Source organism: Hemiscyllium ocellatum, chromosome 18 (assembly GCF_020745735.1).
Source record: "Hemiscyllium ocellatum isolate sHemOce1 chromosome 18, sHemOce1.pat.X.cur, whole genome shotgun sequence".
Taxonomy (NCBI): domain Eukaryota; kingdom Metazoa; phylum Chordata; class Chondrichthyes; order Orectolobiformes; family Hemiscylliidae; genus Hemiscyllium; species Hemiscyllium ocellatum.
The window spans coordinates 18,609,330-18,636,583 of NC_083418.1; the positions used below are offsets into that span (position 1 = coordinate 18,609,330).

Sequence of the window (27,254 nt, forward strand, 5' to 3'; positions counted from 1 at the left end):
TTCTATATTTGACCTACTCCACAATTTCATATCTTTCTTGTAACAGAATATCCTTATTCTTTTGATTATAAGTTTCAGTGCAAAACGATATAATTTAGCACTTTCTACAATGGGAGAAAATTAATACTGAGCAGAATTATGTTCAACTTACTGTTGGTTCGGCCACCCAACACAACTCAGGTTTCTCGTGTGTCCCCTTGGAAGAATTAATTGCCCACCCCTGCACATGAAGCAGCAGCAACAGAGAGAAGGTAAACTCAATCAAAGAATTGCAGCAGACTCCTGAGCGGAGATCAACTTTGTGTGGACATCTGGGGCAGGCTAAGCTAAAATCCCATGGCAGTGGCTTAGCCCCTCATGATAAAAGCTGTATGCTTTGATTTTTAATTGAAAGGATCATTAGGTCAGAATAGTAACAAGTGGCAGATCCCCTACAAATAGTTCGCAACCTCCGCTCAAACTGAACTTTAGCCACTTTTGCGTGAAATTCCTCTTCCAATATAATAAGGTGTGACCACAAGCAATCAATTATGGCCAGAATTGTCCAGCAGTAGATATGAGATAGTAAATGCCTTTTAGCTCTTTAAACATAACCATTATTTTACACCTACATTCAGGAGCAGTGTAGGCTATCGAACAATAACGGCTTCACAAATTTTGCAAAATATATTGTAGTGACTGATTGTAAAATATCATCATAAACTGTGATGCATAAAAAGGAACCATCCTATGAAACATTTTGCTTTTTTTCTGGCCATTTGTATGGAGACCTTGTTCTTTCTGTAATCAGAATAATTAACCGTATTTTGACAAGGAATGCTAAATAGGCCCTTGGTTAATGAATTGTTGTGAGACTGTTCAGAAACCTGAGCATTTCGCTAACTGAGAATATTATTGACTGTTCCCAAATGTCTCTCAACCAGTTAGATTGAGAAGTGTTTAGTTCCACTCTGTTACCTGATGGGGAAGTATTAGAATCTCAGTGTGTGGGAGGTAGAACACACAGCAGCATACTTTATCAATGAGTGCAGCCGGTTGGAAAACTACGCTGCTACAGTAATTTGAGCACGTCAACAACAATCTGATAGCAACTTTACATTGTAAAATATCCATAGGTCACAGGAGCATTACAAATCAGAATTGACACTGAGTCATCATATAAATAGTTATTAGAGCAAATGACTAAGGAAAGAGAAGTGGAGAGGCAGAGGAGAGGTACTGAATGGAAATTATACAGCTTGGAGTTTGAGCAACTGAACGGCTGCCAATAACGAAATAATTAAAATCAGGAATGTTCAAAGACCAGAAGTGGAGGAGTGTATGGATTTCTGATCGATGGCAAGCCCCCCAGGATGTCACTGTGGAGGTTTCAGTAATGTTAATGCCATTGAATGTCAAAGCAAACAGTGGGGTGGGGGACTCTCTCTTGTTGGAGATGCCATTGCCTGGTATTTGTGTGGTACAAACATTATTTTTCACTTAAAAACCCAAACAGGAATGTTGTCTAAGTTAGCTGCACATGGGCATGGGCTGTTTCAGAATCTCAGAAATCATAAATCATAAAGTGATCACCAGGGAACATCCCCTCCACTTGCATAATTAGTCTGCTCAGAGAAGATGTCACATTCTAACTTTCAAGATAAGGACATCCTTGAACTTGAATTTTGAAAAGTGACAACGTTGTATTAATCGTTTACTCCTATTTCAACGTTTGTGTCCCAAGGAACGTGGCACATGGAGTGAGACAACATTTCAAGGTGCTGCTAATGGTCATGAGAAGGGGATTTCTGATCACAGAAAGCTAATTATTAGCAAGACTATGGTGGGAATAGGTGGATGGAAAGGTTTTTTTTTCATTTCATGCATTTTTGACAGGAGACTGAAATGGGAAAAGGAGTGCTTTAAAAACCAAGGATTGCTACTCATTTTTTTAAAAAAGTGGTCCTAGTTACAGATGAGTTAGAACCAAGGGAGTGAGTACAAATGGAGATTCAGCTGGCAAACAGTAGCTGATTGGTCAGTGAAATGGTCACCAGTTGCAGTTATAGAGTCATAGAGCATGGAAAACTCCTTCAGTCGAACTTTTAAGTGTTGTAATTGTACCAGCATCGACCACTTCCTCTGGCAGCTCATTCCATACATGCACCACCCTCTACATGAAAATGTAGCCCCTTATGTCCCTTTTAAATCTTTCCCCTCTCACCTTAAACCTGTGCCTCCCGTTTTAGACTCCCCCATGCCAGGGAAAAGACTTTGGCTATTCACCCTATCCATGCCCCTCAGGATTTTATATAACATCATACTCCTCTCTCTAACATCACCACTCAGTCTCTGACACTCCAGAGAAAATATCCCTAACCTATTCAGCCTCTCCCTACAGCTCAAACCCTCCAACCCTGGCAACATCCTTTTAAATCTTTTCTGAACCCTTTCACCGTGGGCGGCACGGTGGCACAGTGGTTAGCACTGCTGCCTCACAGCGCCTGAGACCCGGGTTCAATTCCCGACTCAGGCGACAGACTGTGTGGAGTTTGCACATTCTCCCCGTGTCTGCGTGGGTTTCCTCCGGGTACTCCGGTTTCCTCCCACAGTCCAAAGATGTGCGGGTCAGGTGAATTGGCCACGCTAAATTGCCCATAGTGTTAGGTAAGGGGTAAATATAGGGGTATAGGTGGGTTGCGCTTCGGCGGGTCGGTGTGGACTTGTTGGGCCGAAGGGCCTGTTTCCACACTGTAAGTAATCTAAAAAAACTTTCACAACATCTTTCCAATAGGAGGGAGACTAGAACTGCACACAATATTCCAATCATGGCCTAACCAGTGTCCTGCTCAGACACAAAATGACCTTGCAGCTCCTATACTCAATGCACTGACCAATAAAAGCAATGATACCAAACGCCATCTTCACTATTTTATCTATCTGTGACATTACTTTCAAGGAACTATGAACCTGTACTCGAAGGTCTCTTTGCTCAGCAACACTCCCCAGGACCTTACCATTAGGTGTACAAGTCTTCCCCTGATTTGCCTTTCTATTATGCAGCACCTCACTTTTATCTAAATTATCCACCTGCTACGCCTCAGCCCATTGGCCCATTCGATCCAGATCCCATTGCACTCTGAGGTAATCTTCTTCATTGTCGACTACATCTCCAATTTTGGTGTCATCTGCAAACTTACTAACCATACTTCCTCTGGTCACATCCAAATCATTTGTATAAATGACAAAAAGCAGTGAACCCAGCACAGATCCTTATGGCACAGCACTGGTCAGAGGCCTCCAGTCTGAACGCAACTCTTTGTCTCCTACCTTTGAGCCAGTTCTGTATCCAAATGGCTCGTTCTCCCTGTATTCCATGTGATCTAACCTTGCTAACCAGTCTCCCATGGGGAACCTTGTTGAACACCTTGCTAAAGTCCATATAGATCACATCTACCACTCTGCCCTCATCAATTATCTTTGTTACTCCTTCAAAAAATCTCAATCAAGTTAGTGGGACATGATTTCCCACACACAAAACCATGTTGACTGTCACTCATCCATTCTTGCCTTTCCAAATACATGTAAATCCCTTCTTTCAAGGTTCCCTCCAATAACTTGCACATCACCAATGTCAGGCTCACCAGTCTATAGGCCCCAATTTTTCTTTACCACCTTTCTTACCGACCTTGGCACCACATTAGCCAACCTCTAGTCTACTGGCACCTCAGCTGTGGCTATCGATGATCCAAATATCTCAGCAAGGGCCTAGCAATCACGTTCCTAGCTTCCCACAGAGGTCTAGGGTAGATCTGATCAGGTCCTGGGATTTATCCACCTTTATGCATTTTAAGACATCCAGCACCTCCTCCTCTGTAATGTGGACATTTTTCAAGCTCATGCTACTTTTTTCCCCACATTCTCTATATTCTATATCCTTTTCTATAGTAAACACTGATGCAAAATATTCATTTAGTATCTTCCCATCTCCTACGGTTCCACACATAGGCAGCCTAGCTGATCTCTGAGGGGCCCTATTCTCTCCCTGGTTACCCTTTTGTCCTTAATGTATTTGTAGAATCCGTTTGGATTTTTTGATAAGAGATAACATTACTAGTATACTTAGGGATATTCCTGGGAATATGTCCGGGGAAGTTATTTGGGTAGAACTGAGAAATAAGAAACAGATGATCACCCAATTGGGATTGTATTATGGACCTCCTAATAGTCAGTGGGAAATTAGAAATGTCACGTAACAACTTTGAACAGGTTGATGAAGAAGGTAACCAGGCAGATGCTGGAGATCAGTGTCAAGATTAGAGTGGCGCTGGAAAAGCACAGCAGGTCAGGCAGCATCCGAGGAGCAGGAAAATAGACGTTTCGGGCAAAAGTTCCTGATGAAGGGCTTTTGCCCAAAACATCGATTTTCCTGGTCCTCGGATGCTGCCTGACCTGCTGTGCTTTTCCAGCACCACTCTAATATTGAGGGAAGTAACTCTTAAAATGGACACTCAGGAGAAGATGATAAATTGCTGCAACATCCCTTGTCATCCTGACTGCTTCTGCTTTAATGACAGGTCTCCAACATTTGAAGCTTTGCTTTCGCAGAATCCAACTCCCTTTGTTTTCGAAGACAACTCCTGAATGTAATTCTAGCCCCAAACATTTTCTGTTCAGCAGGAACGCCAAAATTCTCAAGACTGCTGACGTGACTGAGCCACACCATGCGAAATTGGATGCACAAAGTGTAGGGCAGGCAGAAAACCAATCAATTCTCCAGATGCACAGCCAGGATGGTGAAGGATGAGGCGTTCTTGCATCTTAAGCAACTTTATGGGACAAATACTCATTTCTGAACACTTCCTTTGAGCAATGAGGCTGTAGCACTGGTGTACGTTGAGATGTACTGTTCCCTTTGGGCAGTGCCGATGGAACCATTTCTATTTTATTTCCATTCTTCCAAAGCTGTAATGAGACACATTTCTCATGATCCCAAATTACAAAGGAACCTAGATGTCTGGGATTTCAATCCCGGATGTTCCCAGTTATTCCATTATGTAGCTTGTCTCTGAGGTCAGCAGCCTTGGCTTCAGGGAATAGGTCTTGTTGCTCAATAGTCAGCCGTGCAACCTTTATTCTTCCAGTTTTGTAAGCTACTGCACAATAAAGGCACATTAATGTTCAATCACTTGCAACACTGTTCTCTTCAAACAGAGCAAAGGAATATTAAAGGCTTTCCACATCCAATAAACTCCTGCACTTTTCAGGACCTTGATACCAGATAGAGGTTCTGCTTACTATCAATAGGGATGGAGTAGGAAATGAGAAGACTCCTTGTTAACCACATAGCTGTATCCAAGCAATAGGAAATTCCACCATTGATACTTATTGTTTGGGAAATTTAAGAACAATTCTCACTAAAAGAAAATCCAGATCACTTTTTAGCCTTTCTGCTTGCAGAGTCTCCCAATTTATGTTGTGTTTCCATGCTCCAGAGACACACTCCAATCTTTCATTCCCCACTCTTAAAGAACCTTTTTCTCTTCCAGGTCCAATCTCCAAACCTGTACCAACAGCTCTGCAATTGGTCTCATTATTCACCATTCTTCACAATTCCTTCCAACTGGACGTCTTCAATACATTTGGAAACCATTGGGACTGTCCCTCACTACAATCTGAAGCTGTACTGGAATCAACACTGCCCCGACAATGTTCATCATCTTCTTTCAGGTTACATTATCTCCTTTCCATCCTGAAACCCCAGCAGTTGGGTAACCATGCTCATGATGGCTCAGTGGTTAGCACTGCTGCCTCACAGCACCAGGAACTTGGGTTTGATTCCAGACTTGGACAACTGTGTGGGGTTTGCATATTCTCCTCATGTCTGTGCAGGATTGCTCTGGTTTCCTCCCACAGTTTAAAGATGTGCAGGTTAGGTGGATTGGCCGTACTGAATTGTCCAGGGACGTGTAGGTTAAATGGGTTAGCCATAACAAATTACCCATGGTCTCCAGGGATGTGCAGACCAGGTGGAGTAGCCATGGGAAATACAGGGTTATTGGGGTGAGATGCTTTTTGGGGGTCAGTGTGGACTCAATGGGGCAAATGGTCTGCTTCCACATTGTTGGGAATTCTATGATTTCCTTCCCTGTTGTATGTGGTCATGGTTGTGAAGGGGTTGATGATTAGATGATGATTAGATTCCCTACATGGGGAAACAGGCCCTTCGGCCTAACAAGTCCACACCGACCCTCCGAAAAATAACCCACCCAGACCCATTTCCCTCTGACTAATTCACCCAACATTATGGGCAACTTAACATGGCCAATTCACCTCACCTGCACATCTTTGGATTGTGGGAGGAAACCAGAGCACCCGGAGGAAACCCACGCAGACACAGGGAGAATGTGCAAACTCCGCACAGACAGTTGCCCGAGGCTGGAATCGAAGCTGGGACCCTGGTGCTGTTAGGCAGCAGTGCTAACCACTGAGCCACTGTGCCGCCCTTTACATTAGCTTCCACCCACTTTGTTAATCTCACACTGTAGGTGGAAACTGTACACTACAGAGAGAGCAGACGAACCTGTACCAGCTCTCTAAGGTCCTGGTGATTTTGTTTGAGCAAATGAAGCCGTACTTCTTGCTATCTTGCAGTAAACCTTCCTGTTATCCCTTCTTTAGAGACCTGGGGGTAGAGTATCCTCAAACACTAATCCCTCGATTGGCCCAAAACAAAGACAAATGAGGATTGTTGGCAGCAAATTAACTCCGAACAACCCTTACCCAATACCAATCACTGGTAGAGTTGGCCAATAGCCCAATGTAAAAGGAGCAATCACCTAGGGAAACATCACATGGTCCAATGGTTCAGGTCTGGCTCCACCAGGGGGAGAAAAACTCCAGAAGATAATAAAGGCAAATTCAATCAAGTGTGTTCAAGCACATTACCACCGTCAGGAGACACAGGCAGTCAGTCAGCAGCTGAAGTGGAATTATCAACAGAGAGGGAGCAACAAGTTCAGAAGAAGGAAAAAGGTAGTCAGATAGAAAATATAATCAAGAATCCAGAATAATACAGCAGGTTCAGAGAGGAGATGGAAAAGGCTATAGGAGAAGCGAGATCGAACACAGATGGGATATGAGTGGCCAACAGAGAGGGAGCTGTGCAGGTATTGGCTAGTGCTGGCCAGTCATTGGAGTGGAACATTGGAGTCGTATACACACACACACACACACACACACACACCCCTAAAATGTTGGTGACACAACACACAGACTGGTACTCCCTGGTCATCATGCAGCATTGCCAGCTCACTGTGTGCTTCACTTCCTTGGCACTATCAGTGCTGTGGAACTAAATGAGGCTGGCACACCGACCTACACAGACAGTTAGCTGAGTGGACAGTGGGCAATGATGAAGGGTGAAGGGGTGGGAGAACTTAAGGAGAAAGTGACGACTGCAGATGTTGGAGATCAAAGCTGAAAATGTGTTGCTGGAAAAGTGCAGCAGGTCAGGCAGCATCCAAGGAATAGGAGAATCGACGTTTCGGGCATATGCCCTTCTTCAGGAATGAGGAAAGTGAAGAAGGGTTTATGCCCGAAACATCGATTCTCCTGTTCCTTGGATGTTGGGAGAACTTAAGGTCAACCAATACCATGGACACACATTGCCAACCCTGCTCCCACATGATAACATTCGTTCTCAGGTTTGAGGTGGTGCCCGATGCTTCTAACTGACCGCCTGGTCAATGGCAGTGTTTCAATGCCACGACAAGTGGTAATTACCCAGTTGCCATGTCGTGGGAGCCTCAGCCCCCCTGCAGGAGCTGTCACAGTCTTTCTCCAGTCAGGGAGAATGCCCTCTCCTCATGGTAGGGTATAGGCTCTAAAATCTAAACCCCAGCACCAGTTCATCTTCGTTCTGCCCCTCTGTGGTAGGATGTCTTCTTCTGGCATGGCCCTAAAAAGGGGTTAAGAGTGAATGGTGAGTGATGAGTGGTGGATGGCATGGCTACTAGTGCTGGGGGATGTGGGAGGGATGGTGTTGAGGTATTCTGAGGGAGTGAGGAGGCAGCAGGAAGGGGAGATGCAGGACCGGTGAGGTGGGCAGACAGGGGAGTGAGTTATGGAAGATGTCCCAGGCAACAGAGGGAGTGTCAGAGCAGATGCTGTGGTGGGAGATGATGCAGCAATGGAGTGAGTGTGAGGTGACGAAGAGCAGACTATGGCATCTTTACTCCAGCGGGGAGGATAAAGCCATTGAACTTCCTTCAGCACTGTTACTTGGTCCCCTGAACTCTGGTCAGGGCACAGTCCTGGATGGCAATCTCTGACCAAGCAAACATCAGGTGCTAGTGTGGCCATTTATGCCTTTCTTCCAGGAAGAGGTTGGCCCTCCTGAGCACCAACAGGATCTCTGGATCCCGGTCAGGGAACTTCTGTGCCAATGTCCCCTTGTCAGCCATTTCCATCATTAAGGTGCCAGGGCTCATGAATTTAAAAGGACCAGGACTCAGGAATCAAGCCACAATATTAGCAGGCAAATTTAGAAAGCCCACAGTCCGAGAACTTTATTTCAAAATTTGTGGAGAAGTAAGCACTTAGCGTTTTAAACCATGACAGGTGGAAAGATGACCATTTTATCCTGGAGGAGTTGGGAAAACTCCATCTTGGCTGCAGAAGGTAGGAAAATCCTAGAAGAAGCAGGTAGCCACCATTTTGATCATTATAAAAGGCAGGAAATCCTATTAAGGTGGGAAAATGCAATAAGAAGTGTAGTTTTACACAATAAAGCACAGAGTTAAAAAGCTTGAAAGCTGTAGATAAGAACAGAGCAGCCAGTAATAAACCTCAAAGCTTTGTTGAAGAATTTAATACAGTTTTACAGAGTTAAAAACGATTGACAGAAATAGGGAATACTACTCAGAGACCAGCAAGCTCTACTGTAATTCAGTTTAAAACATTTTTCATTGATATAAGAAATATAATGTTAAAGAACAGCAGATTACAAGCAATATTGCAATAATACAGATTTAAAACAGCCTTACAGTAACAAGATTAGCCAGCACATTGACAAGATGGAAAAGAAGGGGGAATACAAGTTTGAACATCATACTTGCAGTGATCCTCTGGAAAACTGTTGCACACTGTTGTGAGGCTTTCCACTTTGTGAAATATTTCTCCAATGTATCAAAGATTTAGCTTAGTTCTGATTTGATAGATTTACTAACTTTTCCATGACAACTAATGTTGTTGCATGCTCATATAACTCAAGTAGGTTTTATCAAACAAGATGTTCTCCTTCAGAACTACAGTTGACTGCAACCATACAGGCGGGCCAATTTACAAACTCTCGTGTTTGCGAACGAGATCCCACACAGAGGAGTATTAATATTAATTTTAAAGATCTGATATGCAACACTTCCTCAGCCTTACAAACACCTCTTTCACATTGTAATGCATTGTGTTCTGACTTGAACGGAATCCATTCATAGCCTGGGGATTACCTGTAATTTTCTGGACAGGATCTCTTGCAGGGCATTTTCTGTCATTTTCTCAATGGCATTTGGTCTAGACTTTTACCTGTTGCTGTGTCATCCCTTTCAAATAACTTTTTACCACATTTTCTTCAGCCTTTTCAATCTTTTGGCCTTGTGTCCGTATTCAACAATTCCTTTCCTCTATCCATTAGGGTCTGATTGATTTTACTTGTTCTCTACTCCAATGTTCTATTTTGAACATGAACACCTAACTTTGATCATATCCATCAATCTTTCGCTGTTATGTAAAGCATGTTGAATTTCTCACTTCTTGTAGCTTTCATGAACTGGGTAACAGTCCATGAAAGTTATTTCTTAACGGTTGATAGCTCTCTGCTTTGAGCAAAGAATGATTCCTTGTAAGATTAATTTTCATTCACTTGTCAGTAATTACACCTCTTTCCTCCTGGACTCACTGAGAGTAATGTTAAAGTCCCACCTGAAGTGGGGTGGTTACTGCTTTATGGGTAGATGTTCCTAATTTAACAGTCACAGTTCTGTGACCTGGCGTAGTCAGGTGTGACCTTAGGATAGAGGAACAAAAGAAGAATTAGAGAAAACATGAAGAATGTGGTCTTGTGAGGTAAACTTCACTAAGGCACCCATATTCCCCTAGACAAGGTCTTACGTGTTCGCCAAGTTCAGTGGTAGATGTTTTGACTTTGACTACTTATTGTAAATAACATGGTCGGCTATTCAGGCCGCAGCTGCTTCTGTGCCTTCTGCACAAATATGCAACAAATATTCCGTGCTGTGATGTGCTGTAATTGCTGCTGGTCTGATTATGATTCGGAGATGCCAGTGTTGGGCTGGGGTGTACAAAGTTAAAAATCACACAACACCAGGTTGCAGTCCAACAGGTTTAATTGGGAGCACTAGCTTTCGAAGTGCTGCTCTTTCATCAGGTGGTTGAGCAGAGCTCTGAAAGCTAGTGCTTCCAAATAAACCTGTTGGACTATAACCTGGTGTTGGGTGATTTTGAAGTCTGATTCGTCATTTTATTTCAGCCTGTAGGAAATGAATACATTTGTTAAGAAAGTTGAAAAAATATTTCCATTCCTGACTAGCATTATTTTTATGTAACACCACATTTCTGTGTGTGTCTCTAATGTCTGTCTAATACTGCTTTGTGCCTGCTATCACTATCAGTCTGAATTCACTGCCTGAATTTGACTATCTGTATTCACTGTCTATCCAATATCACTTTTTGTCTGAACTCAAGAGAATCTGATTTCACTGTGTGCTTGATATCAGTGCCTGTCTGAATTCATAAACTATATAATATCACTATCAAACCGAATTCACTCTGAATTCATTGATGATCTAAATTCACTATCTCTCTGAATCCACTGAGTATCTGATTTCACTATCTGCTTGATATTGGTTTCGGACTGAATTCACTAATTATATGATATCACCACGAATCTGAATTCATTTACTATCTGAATTTACTATCTGTTATCACTGTCTGAATTCACTGTCTATCTGAACTCACTAAGTATCTGATATCAGTATCGTCTGAATGTACAGTCTGTATCACCATCAGACTGAATTCACTCTGAATTCATTTACTATCTGTGGGAAAAGATCTGTCACCCTGCCAACACATAATAGGCCCACAAAAGCAAATTTGGCCAAACTGTACCAAAAATACCCAGAATGCCTCAGCAGGGACCAAGCAGGCTGACATGCGAAACTACACAGCAATCGCAGACAAGGGAATACACTTCATGCGAGTGTAGCTTCATGCAGTTCTCACTTTCTCCTAGAAGCTCTGATCTCCAGCATCTGCAGGCCTCACTTTCTCCTAGAACTCCTTGGATACTGCCTGGCCTGCTGCACTTTTCCAGCAACACATTTTCGGCTCTGATCTCCAGCATCTGCAGTCCTCACTTTCTCCTAATACACTTCATGCACCCACTAACAATGACAGAGCACCACAGCTATTCCAAAGCCACACAAAGAACAGGTCAGACAAAGAAGCACCACCCAGAGCATTGCTCCTAGGACAGGACAATGGAAGCACCTCACCACTTCAGAGGAGACATTAGCACCTACCTGCGAAGAGGAATGGAAGTTCCGAACCCATTGATACTGTCAGAATGTTGCTTTGTGTACAGAGTTAGGACATTCCCCCGATAATCATTGTAACTAGATTACTCCATTTCCAGATACATTGTATTTTCCCCATTTCTAATTAGCCTCATTGGACAGGATTATTATAAAAACTGGCTTCAACCTCAGCTTGAGGAAGAGAAATTCTGATCTACCTGTACAGACTGTTAGTTATGCGTGAGCCTGGTCAATTTTTCTTCCAGCGATATCACTTATAATAAACAGCTTGCCAATTTCACCCAATCTGGTTTGTGTGGTCTCTACTTTATTGGGCAAATTTCTCCAACACTATCTGAATTCACTGCCTGCCTAAATTCACTGACTAGTTATGATCACGCGCCTGCTCCCATCCCTGTCTATCTGATATCACTGTCTAGCCCCGAGCTGAGTCGGTCTGTTGTCTGCCTAATTGTTATGAAATAATACTCAAAATCGGTCATTTTGAGTTTGTTTAGTTGCAAGATTTGAGGCTTTTGACAATTATTCTGATGTAGGCATGTAAATTTTCCCGATCCCCGACAAGTGCTGCAGTAGGAAGGCCTTTCTGAAACTGTACCTTTTTGTCCAATTTCTGGTGAGTGACAGATTGCTGCAAGGTCTTTGGTCACTGCATAGCTGTTTCTCAGGGCCTCGCTGATTTCTCTGATTCTGGGTTCTTTGCCATTAACTGGGTATCTCCAACTAGTTGCCTTTTGCCTCTCTCTTGTTACTGGGTCTTGGATCTCTCTATCTGACTATGGATCACTGATCATCATTCTAGGCCCAACAATCTTCAGCTGCTTTGTTAATGTCCTTCCCTCCACCATAAGGTCTGAAGGGGGAATATTCGCCAACGATTGTATAATGTTCAACACCATTCATGACTCCTCAGATATTGAGTCAACTATGTACAAATGTAATAAGACCTGGTCAATATCCAGGCAAGTAACATTCGTGTCATACTTGTGCAAGCAATGACTATCTCCAACGATCTAACCATCGCCCCTTGATTTTCAGTGGGGTTCAAAGTTTGGGAGAAGATTTGTAGCTCGGGTGCTCGGTGTTGTGGTTCTGTTCGCCGAGCTGGGAATTTGTGTTGCAGACGTTTCGTCCCCTGTCTAGGTGACATCCTCAGTGCTTGGGAGGCTCCTGTGAAGCACTTCTGTGTTGTTTCCTCCAGCATTTATAGTGGTTTCAGTGGGGTTATTATCACTGAATAGGTGAAAGTGCAGACAGCAGATGCTGGAGATCAGAGTCAAAAGTGTTGTGCTGGAAAAGCACAGTCAGTCAGGCAGCATCCGTGCAGCAGGAAAGTCGACGTTTCAAGCATAAGCTCTTCATCAGAAACTCATAATCCTGATGAAGAGCTTATGCTCAAAATGTTGACTCTCCCGCTCCTCAGATGCTGCCTGACTGGCTGTGCTTTTCCAGCACCATCACTGAATATCCCACTCTCAACATCCTGGAGTTAACATCCATCAAAAGCTGAACTGGACTCACTATATAAATCCAGTGAATACAACAGCAAGTCAGAGCTAGGAATACTGCAGCAAGTAACTCCCCTCCTGACTCCCAAAGCCTGTCCACTATCTATAAGGCACATGTCAGGAGTGCGATGGAATACTTCCCACTTACCTGGATGGGTAGAGTTCCAACTACACTCAAGAAGTTTAATGCCGTCCAGGACAAAGCAGCCCGATTCTTGACACATAGTGACAGCAATGTGTACCATTTACAAGGCATACCTATCACAAATGAACTTGCAGCTGTTCAAGCAGGAAGTTCACCACCACCTTCTCCAGGGCATTTAGGGACGGACAATAAATTCTGGCCCAGATACCTCCAGCTTGTGAAAGAATATAGATGAATGATTCTTAGCTCTATTTAGTGTCTACTGAATCTAAGGTTACTGGATCTCTGTGCTTTTATTGAGCTCTTCTGTGTCTCTCTTACATTGCTCTTCCTCTGTGATCACTGAATCTCTGTGTGGTTACTGAGAGTAACTCTCTCACTTAGTGGCATAGTATCACAAATCTATCAAATGCAGGTTGAGTAACCAAAATCACCTATTGTAAGTTATGAAAGCTGGCTAGGCAGCTTGCAGAGTTGACAAGTTGTGGGAAAACCAACATTTTATTGTGTTAAAGTGTTGACGGTTTTATTTCACTCTGACTGTGAGACCATAAGAAACAAGGGCAGAAATACACTGATCAAGCTTGCTCTACTGTTCAATGGGCCAAGTGATGTTCCTCATGCCCGCTTTTCCCGTAACCTATATTTCCTTGAATGACCAAGAAACTTAAGTTCTAAATCTGAAAGAATTACTCATAATGACCCCCCCACCGCGACTTGACTGCGACTCAGAACGACAAGTTCTCCGGCAGCAACGTGACCTCAAGGATGCCTGGCCTGACTGGGCCTGAGTCACTTACCTGCAGGAAAGGAAGATTTGCTCCATCAGCACCCGGACACTGCCCAAACAATGGAACCCACACCGCCAGGACCAGTCTGCAAGGAGACCAGGCCAGCCCAGATCCAATCTACAACCTCGCGGCGTCCCACTCCTGAACGGACCCAACACACTTACCTCACACCTTTATTGTATTGTCTGAGCCAAGATGTCATCCTTTTTATTTATAAAACCTTATGTTATCTCAAGAATGTGACTGAAAACACATTCTGGGATTTACATATCAATGAACCAAAACCTGCAACCCATTCTAAAAGATGACTCAACAGCAATCTAGGTTTGATCAATATATCATCCAGTTGCATGACACTGTGATCTTTTGCTATAAATTCTGTGTCCTACAATCCTGCTCCACAGCTACTGGATGAAGGAGCAGTGCTCCGAAAGCTAGTGCTTTCAAATAAACCTATTGGACTATAATCTGGTGTTGTGAAATCTAAGTATCTCAGCCTTAAGTCTACACCATGACTCTGCCCCCACCCACCCCCCACCTCCCACCTCCCACCTCCCCCCCATGGCAAGGAGTTCCAAAGTATCTCAAGAAATTCCTCATTTCAGTTTAAATCTTAAAACTAGTACCCTTTTTTCCCTGAGACTTTGCCCTGTGAAGGCTAACCTTTACTTCACATTCATTTAGTGTTTTGAGCGATTTGGAAAGTCACACAAGTGAAAACAACAGATGAAATAATTCACATTTTTGCAAAACAGTTGTGAATATTTGATGTCACTGGCTGTGGCTTCTCCCTCTCTTTCAAGCTGTAAGTTAGCTTGATTTGAAACTTCTGTCTGAATTATGTTGGAATTATTGAGATCAACCTGTTAAATTCCAAAAACGACATTCATTGTAACCAAGTTGAAGTTCCGGTTGCTGTAAGTTGTGAGAGAGTCACTGCTGCTTCTAGTTATAAGGTGGTTGCACTAATATTTGGCATTTTTGAATTTCTGATCAATTTCAAGGAGTCAGTGATTTGACCAACTCTGACCGTTTTATTTTCTTGGTAACCCCTAAAATGTGTGACCGTGAAGACAAGTCATTTCTGCTGCTGTGTTAAGATAACAACACAAATTTCATCATTGGACTGTCATATAAAATTGTTATCAGAGTGCTTAAAATTTAAGTTTGTTTCAAAGAAAGAGTGATTGATGATGTCTCGCTTAAACTTTCTCAAATTCAGAGAAGATAACTCGACAAGAGGCTGTGAGATTTCTGGTTTCAGATTAACTTTCTTTCCTTATGTTTAAAGCTATTATTTTGTACTATTTTCAGATGCTTAGCTGTCTACGTGGGGTCACTAAATCAAATGGATTTGAGTTGAGGTTTTGTTGGAAGTCTGATGATAAGTAAGTGCGTTGTAATGCAGTAAAGTCATTGTAATCCCAGAGGACCACAGGCCTGCTCCCTCATTAGAGTGAGACATTGGGTGCTGATTTACCCCAAGGGGCAATGCCTCAGGCAAGGGGAGAGATTGGGAAGGAGAGTCCTTCATGGTGACCACAGCTGGTTGGGGAATTGAACACATGCTGGTAGTATCACAAACTGGCTCTCCGCTCAACTGAGCTCTCTTTGCACCTGTCTGTTCCACTCCCCAGTTCGATCTCTCTCTCTCCTCGTCTCTCCCACTCCTCCCTTCTCTCTCTCCTTTCTCTTCATCCCATCTCTTTCTCACTCTCTCTCTCTCTCCACTCCAGATTCTCTTTCACTCCACATTCTATCTATGCCCTCTTTCCAGTCTTATCCAATCCTGTCTTTCATCTCTCTCCTTCTCTCCCTGTCTCTCTCTGTCCTACTCGATCCCCCTCTCTCCCTCTAGCAAATCTCTCTTTTCCTCTCCCACTCTCAACCCTCTCTACTTCCCTCTCGTTCTATTCTCTCTACAGCCTCCCTCCCTCTCTCTTATAACTTACTCCCCCCTCCCCACTCTCTCCTCCCCCATCCCGATAGTATCTCAAGCCCCTCTATTCCCAGCCCATACAATCTCACTACCTCTCTATCCCCCTCCAGTCTGTCTATTCCCTTGTTCCACTCTTTTTTTATTCTCTATCTCCCTCCCCATGCTCTCATCTTCTCTATCCCCCCTTCACCCTCTCTAACCCTCTCCTCACCCTCGCTTCCCCCCTCACTTTCCCTTCCCCCTCACCCTCTCTATTCCCCTCCTCTCTCTACCCTCCTCACCCTCTCTATCCCCCATTCACCCTCTCTATCCCCCTCAATCTCTCTCTCTCTATAACCCCTTACTCCCTCTATCCCCATCCCCCTCCCCCTCTTCACCATCTCTTCCTGCCTCTTCGCTCTCTCTCACCCCCTTCACTCCGTCTCCATCCCCTCACTCACGTTATCCCGTCTCTCTCTCTCTATCCTCACTGTCTTTCTCTTCCCCTCTAACTCCCTATCCTTTCTCTATAACACCTCACACTCCTGTCTCTCTATCCCCTATCCCTCTCGCCCTCCCACTTTATACCCTGGGTCACTCCGTCTCTCTCTCTTTCTCTATCCCCTCAGTGTCTCTTTCTCTGACCCCACTCTCTCTATCCCCGCAATCTCTCTCTATCCCCTCAATTGCTCTCTCTCCATCCTCTCACACTCTATCCCCTCACAAACACACACTCCATCCCCTCACTCTCGTACTCTCTATCCTCTCACTTTCTCTTTCTTCCTTCAACCTCTCACTCTCTATCCCCTCACTCTCTCCGTAGCCCCTCACTCTCTCCCTATCCTCTCTCTCTCTCCCTATGCCCTCACTTTCCCCCCTCTATTCTCCCTCTATCCCCTCACACTCCCTATCCCCTCACTCTCTCTATCCCCTCACTCTAGCTCTCCCTATCCCCTCACTCTCTCCCTCTATCCCCTCACTCTAGCTCTCCCTATCCCCTCACTCTAGCTCTCCCTATCCCCTCACTCTCTCCCTCTATCCCCTCACTCTAGCTCTCCCTATCCCCTCACTTTCCCTCTCCCTATCCCCTCACTTTCCCTCTCCCTCTCTCCCTCTATCCCCTCACTCTAGCTCTCCCTAGTCCCTCACTCTCTCCCTACCTATCTCTATCCCCTCACACTTCCTATCCACACTCTCTCCCTACCTACCTCTATCCCCTCACACTCTCCCTCCAGCCCCTCGCTATTTCCCCCCTATCTTCCTCTACCCCTCATTGTATCCTCTCACAATTCCCTCTCTCCCTACCCTCTGACTGTCTGCCTCTCTATCCCCTCATTATATGTCTCTGTCCCCTCATTCTCCCTGGTAAAAACAACGACTGCTGATGCTGGAAACCAGATTCTGGATTAGTGGTGCTGGAAGAGCACAGCAGTTCAGGCAGCATCCTCATTCTCCCTCTCTATTCCACCCACCCCTAATTCTCTCCCCTCAATCTCTGCCTCTCTGTTCCCTCACTCTCTATTGCTATCCCTGTCTCTCACTTTCTCTATCTGCTCTCTCCTTCTCTACCCTCTTATTTTCTCTCTCTCTCTGTACATCCTCACTGTCTCTCACACTTTCACTCCCTTTCCCTCCTTCCCTCTATCCCTTCACTCCCTCTCTTAACTCAATCTCTATCCCCACTCCCTCTCTAACTCATATGATTGATTTGCTCTCTATCCCCTCACTCTCTCCATATCCTCATTCTCAAACTATCCCCGTCACACACACACTCCCTCTGTCCCCTCTCTCTTCTCTTACTCTCTCTATCCCCTTACTCTCTCCTCCCTCAATTTCTCTCTCCTCTCTCTCTTCCCTTTCTTTCTTTCTCTCCCTTCATTCTCTCTCTTCCCTCCACCCTCTCTCCCTCTATTCTATCACTCTCCCTAACCCCTCACTCATACTCTCTATCCCCTCACTCTCTCTCCTCACTTATCCTCTCTATCCCCTCACACGCTCCCTATACTCTCACTCCTCCCTCACTCTCTCTAACCCCTCCTTATCTCTCTTTCCTCCACCCTCTCTCCCTCTATTCTCTGGCTCTCTCTAACCCCCCATTCTCACACTCTATCTCCTCGCTCTCTATCCCTACTTGTCCTTTCATCTCTCTCCTCACTCACTCTCCCTATCCTCTCACTCTTTCCTCCCACACTCTCTCTATCCCCTCACTCATTCTCCTCACACTCTCCCTATTCCCCGTCTCCTCACAAGTCTCTCTATCCCCTCCCTCACTCTCTCTATCCCTTCCCTATCCTCTCACTCTCTCTCCTCACTCACGCTCCCCATCTTCCCACACTCTCTCTATCCTCCTTACTCACTCTCTATCCTCTCACTCTCCCTATCCCCTCACACTCTATCCTCTCGCTCACTCTCTCTCTATCCCCTCTCACTTTCTCTACCCCCTCACTAACACTCTCTCCCCCTCACACTCTCTTTATCCCCTCACTGTCTCTCCCCCTCACACTCACTCTATCCCCCTCCTCACTCACTCTATCCCCCCCTCCTCACTCACTCTATCCCCCTCCTCACTCATTCTATCCCCCTCCTCCTCACTCTATCCCCCCTCACCCTCACTCACTCTATCCCCCCTCCTCACTCACTCTATCCCCCCTCCTCACTCACTCTATCCCCCCTCACTCACTCTATCCCCCTCCTCCTCACTCTATCCCCCCTCACCCTCACTCACTCTCCCCTCACCCTCACTCACTCTATCCCCCTCACCCTCACTCACTCTATCCCCCTCACCCTCACTCACTCTTTCCCCCTCACCCTCACTCAATTCCCCCCTCACCCTCACTCAATCCCCCTCACCCTCACTCACTCTATCCCCCTCACTCTCCTCTCACTCTCTCTATCCCCCTCACTGTCTCCTCACACTCTCTCTATTCCCCTCACTCTGTCTCCTCACACTCTCTCTATCCCCCCTCTCTCTATTCCCCCCTCCTCACTCTCTCTATCCCCTCTCTCTCCTCCCTCCTCTCTCACTCTCCTCACACTCTCTCTATCCCCCTCCTCTCTCACTCTACTCACACTCTGTCTATCCCCTCACACTCTCTCTCTCCCCCACACACACTCTCTCTCTCTCTCTCTCTCTCTCTATCCACTCTCCCTCTCCCTCTCCCACATTTGTTGCTTCCCGGGCTGAGCCGCGGTGCCTGTTGGTTTGTGGATCAGCAGGATCTGGATCAGCGGGAGATCGGGCTGGGGCTGGGGCTCAGGCCGGTGTGTGGGGATGTGTCTCGGGCGGAGTTGCTGATCCCGGCTCCGGGGGTCGGTGTGGACCATGGGGCCGCTGTACCTGCTGCTGATCACCGCCGCCGCCGCCGCCGGCCCCGCGGTGGGTAAGTGTCCGAGCCCCGCCCGGGGACGCGCTCACCCCCCACACACACACCCCGCCTGGGCCCCGGGGCCGCACCGTCCGCCCGGCACTGAGCGGGGGCAGAGGGACACACAGGGAGAGGGAGAGAGGGAAGGAGGGAGGGAGAGGGAGAGAGAGGGAAGGAGGGGGGAGAGGGAGAGAGAGGGAGGGAAGGAAGGAGGGAGGGAGTGAGGGAGAGGGAAGGGGAGAGAGAGAGTGAGTTAGAGAATGGGAGGGAGGAGTGAGTTAGAGAATGAGTGAGAGGGGGAGAAGTGAAAGAGTGAGGGGGTGAGTGAATGATTGAGAGAAGGAAATGAGTGAGGGAAGGAATGAGTGAGAGAGGGGGAGTGAGAGAGAAAGAGAAAGGGAGTGAGCGAAAGAGGGAATGATGAGGGATAGAGGGAGTGAGGGAGAGGGACAGAGAACAGGGGAGGAGGTAGTGAGGGGGAGGGGACGGAAGGAGAGGATGGAGTGAATGGGTGTGGGGGAGTGAGTTCTGGAAAGTGGATAGAGGGAGAGAGAGAGTGAGGGAGGTAGTGAGACAAAGGGGGAGGGAGTGAGTGAAGAGTGGGCTGGGAAAGGAGTACCAGTGCTGCAGGAGGGTGCAATGTGTAACATGTAGACTGGACCATCACCTCAATATACTGGTGTGTGAGAAATATAGTGTTAATGTGTGTCTGTGTAAACTGTATAGTTGTGTGTGTGTAAAATGTGTGGTTGACACGAGTGTGTAAATTCTATGGTTGACGTGTCTCTATAAAATGTTTAGTTGATGTATGTGTGTAAAATGTATAGTGGATGTGAGTGTGTAAATGTATTGTTATGATAAAATGTATATGGTTGATATGTGTCTGTTTAAAGTATACAGGTGATGTCTCTGTGTGTAAGGTGTGTATCTGTACTATGTGTGAATATGAATGTGTGTGAGTTTCTACCTGATGCAAATTCATCCCATTATTGTAAACTTTGGGTGTATTTGCAATTAGGAGGTCTCCTATTGAACTCAGCCCCTGTGCAGTGTTGCTGTTTGTTGGAGTGACCATAAGATGTAGGAGCAAAGTAGGCCATTCAGTCTGTCTAGTCTGTCCCCCAATTTCAATGAGATCATTGTTGATCAATACTCCTCAAGGAGTCAATGTACAAAATCATATTTGCTTGATCATAATTTTGTAGTTTGAGGCACTCAGGAACAGGTGGTCAATATAAGTCAGTACAGTGAGACAGTGCTGCCAATATTGGATGGAATTGAGTGTATATGGACAGGAACAAAATTGAGTTGCATAGACTGTAATAAATATGCAACAAAAAGCCACATTGAGAACAAGATAAAGTCAGGAGTGAGTTATCAGGTACATGTACATTACTCAGAGGAAGAAATCTTGCGTTTACGTGCTACCTTTGTGACCTCTGGACATCCCAGTGCTGTGTATAGCCAGTGAAGTAGTTTTGAAGGGTGGGTATTGTTGGAGGATAATAAATATGACCAATCTGTTCATAGCAAGCTACCACAAATAGCGCTGTGACCAGAGAGAGTGTGTGTGTGTGTGTGTGTGGTGCTGATTGAGGGATGAATATTGGCTAGGACACTAAGGAGAACTAACTCCCCAGCTAATCTTCAGAGTAGTGATATGTTCAACAGAGAGGGGATCTGTTTAATGTCTCATTCAAAAAAAGGCACCTCCAACAGTGTAGCACTCCAAGCAGCACTGTACACTGGCTTCTCAGCGACGATGTTTGTGTTCAAGGATTTGGGGTGGATGGGGGCACTCAACTTTCTGACTGACAAGAATGTAACTATCTGGCAGAATGTAACTAACACAGCAGGTGTAATGGTTATCACATTCGTCTCACATGAGAAAGGTCCTCAGTTCAATCCTGTGTGGGAACATTATAGAGGATGTTTTCTTGTGGCACAGTGGAAATGTCTCTACCCCTGGACCGGGAGGCCCAGGTTCAAGTCCCACCAGCTCTAGAGGTGTGTGACAACATCTCTGAGTAAGTTGACTAGAGAAAGCATAAGTACAGTGCCTGGATTATAGCAGTTTCAGATGAATGAGTACTGAATCACATCTACAACAGTGGATACTTAGTTACAAATTACCCAAAGAATAGTAGGTAAGATAGCAGATTCGTTCTTGCGACAGTGGGACTGTGCTCTGAAACCAGGCCTGTGTTCACAGCAGTTTTGCTGAGGGCGAGGTAATGTCAATGAAAACTACGCAGAATACTTAAAGGGATTGACAGGATCAATGCAGATGTGTCTCCTGGTTAAGGAATCAAGAACCATGGCCCATCATTTAAAAACAAGGGGGATTCAATTTTGGACTGAGATAAGGAGAATTTCCTCTGCAGTAGAAAATTTTTAGAATTCTCTGCTGCAGGGGCCAATGACAGTTCAGCCTTTAAGTCTATTTAAGGTAGTGGTTGATAAATGGTTGATTATCAATGGTATAAAGAGTTATGGCGATAGTATGGGTAAAATATATTAAAGTGTTTGATCAGCCGTGATCATATTAGCCTTCTCCTGTTCCAATGTTCTTAGATTGCTCAAAGTACGCATCTTTAATCAAGTTTCAAGTCACTCCATGTCTCAATATGTGATTCTGTGTTGGATTTTGTCTGCTAGTGCCCCTTGAAACACTGTGGTATGTTTTCCACCTAAACAAAGTGCTATATAAATACAAGTTGTTGTTGAGCAGTTGCATTGAGAATACCACTTGGGTCTGAGCATGATATCATAGTTCAGGAATGCACTGACCTGACCACACAACCAAGGTCACAGTGATTGGTGTGCACATTCATTGATCCAAGTACCAATTGTTTCATTGTGTGGTGTTCCACACTGGCCCGTCACTTTTGGCTTTTGTACAGATGGTTTAATGGAAGTAGAAACTTCCAACGTATTCAGAAGTAGAATCATAACTGAGTGCTGCGATTTTATAAATGTCTGGTGTTTTCAGATGGACAGATGCTAAGTGCTGTTATGGTTTGTGAAGAGAAATTTCTGGATTAAATTTACTGAAGCATTTTTTATGCATTTAAATTTTATTTCAGAAGTTTAATATTCACATTTGTTTTTTGTTTCCTTTAGTTGGAGTGGGAGAAGTCTGATAGTGATGTTGTTTAACTGAGTCACAAGACAAACCTCATGATCATTGAACGTAGTGTGATCAGAGAATTATATTACACCGTTCCTGAATCACAAACTCAGCATGTATAAAAAATACAGAATGCTGACATGGAGAGAGACATTTTTGCCAGTCAGAGTTGCAGATTAGGAATGGGGTTAAAAGGGAGGATATCTGTTGGGCTCTGGGTTCCATGGTGGAGGCCTAAGGGCTAATCATAGAATCCCTGCAGTGTGGAAGCAGGCTATTCAGCCCATCAAGTCCTTCCCAACTCTCCGAAGACCATCTCGCCCACATGCATCCCCCTACCTGTAACCCTGCGTTTTTCCCCTGGCCAATCCACCTGACCTGCACATCTTTGGACTATGGGAGGAAACAGGAGCACCCAGAGGAAACCCCTCCCCCCCCAGACAGAGGGAGAATGTGCAAGCTCCACACAGTTGGTTGCTCAAGAATGAAATTGAATCCGGGTCCCTGGTGCTGTGAGGCAGGAGTGCTAACCTTGGGGCAGTTGGAGGTGACAGTTCGGAAGCCATGGGTAAGGAAGCAGAGGGGGATGGGAAGTTAAAGGCCGGGTGAAGAGGTTTCAGAAGCTTTGAGGTAGGAGTTGATGTGGTCTGTCTGTTCATGTTGACTACTAATGGCGAGTATTAGAATGACCTGTTGGTCTCTGCTCTTGGTTATTTCACATACTGTTTGGTGCCTTAGTTGTGTAGTGGTCACCTTGAACACTGAGTTATTTCCTAAGCTATACAATTATTGAATACATTTAATAGGCACTGGATAATATTCTTCACATTATTGTGGCTGAGCTATTTTATGCACTGTATAGTGAGTGTATATTTTGCATACATTATAATGACTGGATTATTTTACATGCTGTATTTTGATTAGAAATTCATGTACACTTTAATGGCTTTATACTGCATGGATGATTTTATAAACCGTGTAGTGACTGGATTATGTTATGCACTCTATATGGCCAATATTTTATATACGTCGAGGTTGAGACGTTAAATTCGTCATCCAAAACTCTGCTGCCTGTTTTCTGATTCTCTGAAAATCCCATCCCGTTGATCCATCACCTCTGTTCTCATGACTCTGCGATTCTCACTCCCCCTGTCTGGCTCCTCTTAAGAAATTGCTAGAACATATCATACCCACTCACCAAAGTGAACCTTCTCTGGAGAGCTTGAGTGTGGGGTCCACACTTATGCTGGTCAAAGGATCCATTGCAAGGTCATTCTGAAAACTTTTCTTCATTCAGTTTGTTATCGAGTTCAAGTCCTGGAAGAAGCTTGCCCAGGATTGCTGCTCCAGGTGTGAACAGTTTTAAAAAATGGTGCAGCCTCTTGCAAAAACCGACACACATCAGTGGCAAAGAGAAAATGCAAGCAGGGGAAATCCCTGAGTTCATACCGAATGCAATCAACTTGTAGCTTGTCCACTTTGTCCATCTTAGCCTATTGTAGCAATCTTCGAGGAGAAAGTGAGGTCTGCAGATGCTGGAGATCAGAGCTGAAAATGTGTTGCTGGAAAAGCGCAGCAGGTCAGGCAGCATCCAAGGAACAGGAGATTCGACGTTTCGGGCATAAGCCTGAAGAAGGGCTCATGCCCCAAACGTCGAATCTCCTGTTCCTTGGATGCTGCCTGACCTGCTGCGCTTTTCCAGCAACACATTTTCAGCTATTGTAGCAATCACCTACATACTGACTGGAATCGTGTCAAACATCCTAAATAATGAAAGCAGTAATCTTCATCTCAAATGTTGTAAAATTATCTTTGTTTTTAAATCCAATCAGGGTCTGGTCTGTCTGATTTTCTGAAATATTCTTCATCCACACTATTCTCCCAGGAATTTTTTTTGGGCCATCTGTTGCTGGCCTTTTTGAGCAATTTTAATTACTTACCAGAGGTATGTGCCTTCAGCTCCCTAGTCCTAGGCTCTGAAATTCCCTCCCTAAACCTCTCGATTTCGTCTTGTCACAGCTGGACATCAAGCCCCACTATTCCTGTGCAAATGTGAAAATTTGATTAAGCCATTAAATTGTCTGATTCTACCTAGCAATCAAATTCAAGTTGAAAGAATATGCGAATAAGGTTCTTTTCTCATTAATATGTAAATATATATTGTAATCAAACTGTCTCTAACCAAGTGCAAAAAGAAGCATGAATTGTTAATTTATAATTCTATAACTTAGGTCGATGCTTGGTGATCCACACGGTTTCATTTCTTTGAAATTTTGTAGTTTTTGGTACAACTGAGTGGCTTGCTAGGGCATTTCAAAGGGCAGTTAAGAGTCAACCACATTGCTGTGGGTCTGGAGTCACATATAGGCTAGACCAGGGAAGGATGGCAGATTTCCTTTCTGAAAGGACATTAGTGAACCAGATGAGTTTTTCTGACAATTGACAATGATTTCATGCTCATCAGTAGATCTTTAATTAAAGATTTTTTTAATTGAATTCAAATTCGGCCGTCTGCCATGGTGGGATTCAAACCCAGTCTCCCAGAACATTAGCTAAGTCTCTGGATTAATAGTCTAGCAATAATAACACTTGGTCATCGCCTTTCCTTCTTGCTCAATATTATCTAATAACTCAGGTACTTCTTACTCTGATGCATCTAAACCTGTAAAGGTGTCTTGTTGAAGAACATGGTGTGATTGAATTAATTTTTAAGCAGCAAGCCATAGCAAAGTTATAGAGTCATAGAACCATAGAGCTGTATAGCATGGAATCAGACTCTTCGGTCTAACTCGTCCATGCCAACTAGATGTCCTAAATTATCTAGTCCCATTTGCCAGCACTTGGCCCATATCCCTCTAAACCCTTCCTATTCATATGCCCATCCAGATGCCTTTTAAATATTGTAATTGTACCAGCCTCTGCCAATTCCTCTGGCAACTCATTCAACACATGTGCGAGTGTGAATTTTTCAAATCCAATAATAGTGTCACTCCTTGACAGTTTTCTTCCCCCTCCCTCATATCTAAGGTTCTTTAGATCATGAAATGATGGCCAGTGGATGGTGGTCAGGATGCAGCTTCATGCCAGTGTGACCCTGCTTCTCTGAACACAACAGGACACTGCCAAATGGGCACATTCTGTCACCTCATTACAGGAAGACCAAGATCCAAGGGCCAGCACGGCTTCCTGTGGATAGTCAAGTCTGGTAGACTTTAATGACGCCTAAGAAGCTAAATGTGGAACAGGCTTGCTAAAAAGCCAAGTACCACAAATAAATCAAAAGGAGTGGGGAAAGAGGAATTTTCACGTAAAGATCACAGCATACAAATTGTTATTTGGTTTTCAAGATGAAAAAGAGCTCAAGAAGGCAGGTCGTAGATGGAAGAAATGAAGAGAGGGAGGATTTTAAATAGATGTTCTGTCGATTTGAAAGGCCAATGAGGCCAAGATTGTAAACAACATGTTAAGGTCATCGGGGAATTGGGGGAAATGAGAGTTCAGGCCATCCACAATCTACACGGCAAAATGGAAGACTGATCATTTTCTTACCAACAGTAAAAAGCCAATAAAAGGAGTGATACTTCAAAAGGGGATACAGACGAGTGTAAAACCTACTCAGGAATTAGCCTCTTGGGTCTCATTGACAAAGTATTTGTCAGTCCTAGGTAATCAAATTGCGAATAAAAAGATCATTAAACTTCCTGGTGGATGGATTGAGCTCTAACTGAGGCAAAACACACTGATCTGTTTACCCTGAAGCAGCCATCTGAAAAATATCATGAAAAAAAAACTAATATCTCTAGGAGACCAATTTCACACAAGTGTATGACAAGAGCTGAAGAATCCACTTGTGGTTAATAATAAGAAACAGTGGTCTGAATGTTGATAGGGTTTGTAAGCCGACATTGTGGATAAATGACTGTTATCTAGGAGCTGGGTGTGCAATTTTGTGAGCAATCTGAGTGGTATAAACAGCTGAAGAAGTGAAACTTGCCTGTGTTATGTTTCTAATGGCTATGAATGTAACAGTAGCTGCAATAGTAAGGGTCTGTCTAGATATGGGCACAGTAGCACTTCTGCCTCACAGCACCGGGCACCCAGGTTCGATTCCACTGTTGGGTGACTGTGTGGAGTTTGCACATGCTCCCCGTGTCTGTGTGGGTCCTCTGGTTTCCTTCCACAGTCTTCCATGCAAGTACTAGGTTAGGTAGATTGGCCAAGCTAAATTGCCCGTAGTATCCAGGGATGTGCAGGCTAAGCAGATTAGCCACGCAAAATGCAGAGTTACGGGGTTAGGTTAGGAGAATGTATCTGGGTTGGATGCTTTTTGGAGGATTGGTGTGGTCTCAGTGGTGCTGAATGGCCTGCTTCCACATTGAAGGGATTCTATAGCATGAATAAAGATGTTTTAAGAAGAACACAGTCTGTCAATAATGTGATCTTTGCTGGTGGTGTTAGCCTGACTGCTGAAAGAGGAAGGACTGGCAAACAGAACCTCCAGGCTAAGAAAGAGATTTGATCTGAACTTAAGTAAGGTCAAGATGTTTGACCCAAGCTCTGAACAAATGGAAAACCAATGTAGAGTGAGTTGTTGTGATCTGGAATACACTGCCTGCCTAGGGAATGAAAGCAGGTTCAGTAGTAACTTTCAACAGGGAATTGGATAAATACTTGATAAGAAAAAAAATGCAGCTCTAAGTATAGGAGAATGAGATTGGTTGGAAAATTCTTTCAAAGAGGCAATCTAGGTCGAAGGGTACTGAATGCTGTGTGATTGGGGCAAATGGGTATGGTTTACAACATGGT

The 27,254-nt window shown here is 44.5% G+C and overlaps 1 protein-coding gene across 2 annotated transcripts in view; it reads left to right on the forward strand.

The window, feature by feature from the left end:
• The first annotated feature begins 19,116 nt into the window (after nucleotides 1-19,116).
• Nucleotides 19,117-27,254, forward strand: part of ldlrad3 (low density lipoprotein receptor class A domain containing 3) — a 102,738-nt gene continuing 94,600 nt past the window's right edge. For both annotated transcript variants that reach the window (XM_060838720.1, XM_060838721.1), the window contains exon 1: nucleotides 19,117-19,333. In XM_060838720.1, coding sequence (XP_060694703.1) covers nucleotides 19,276-19,333 — 58 coding nt within the window. In that variant the 5' untranslated portion in view covers nucleotides 19,117-19,275. The remainder of the gene's footprint in view (nucleotides 19,334-27,254) is intronic.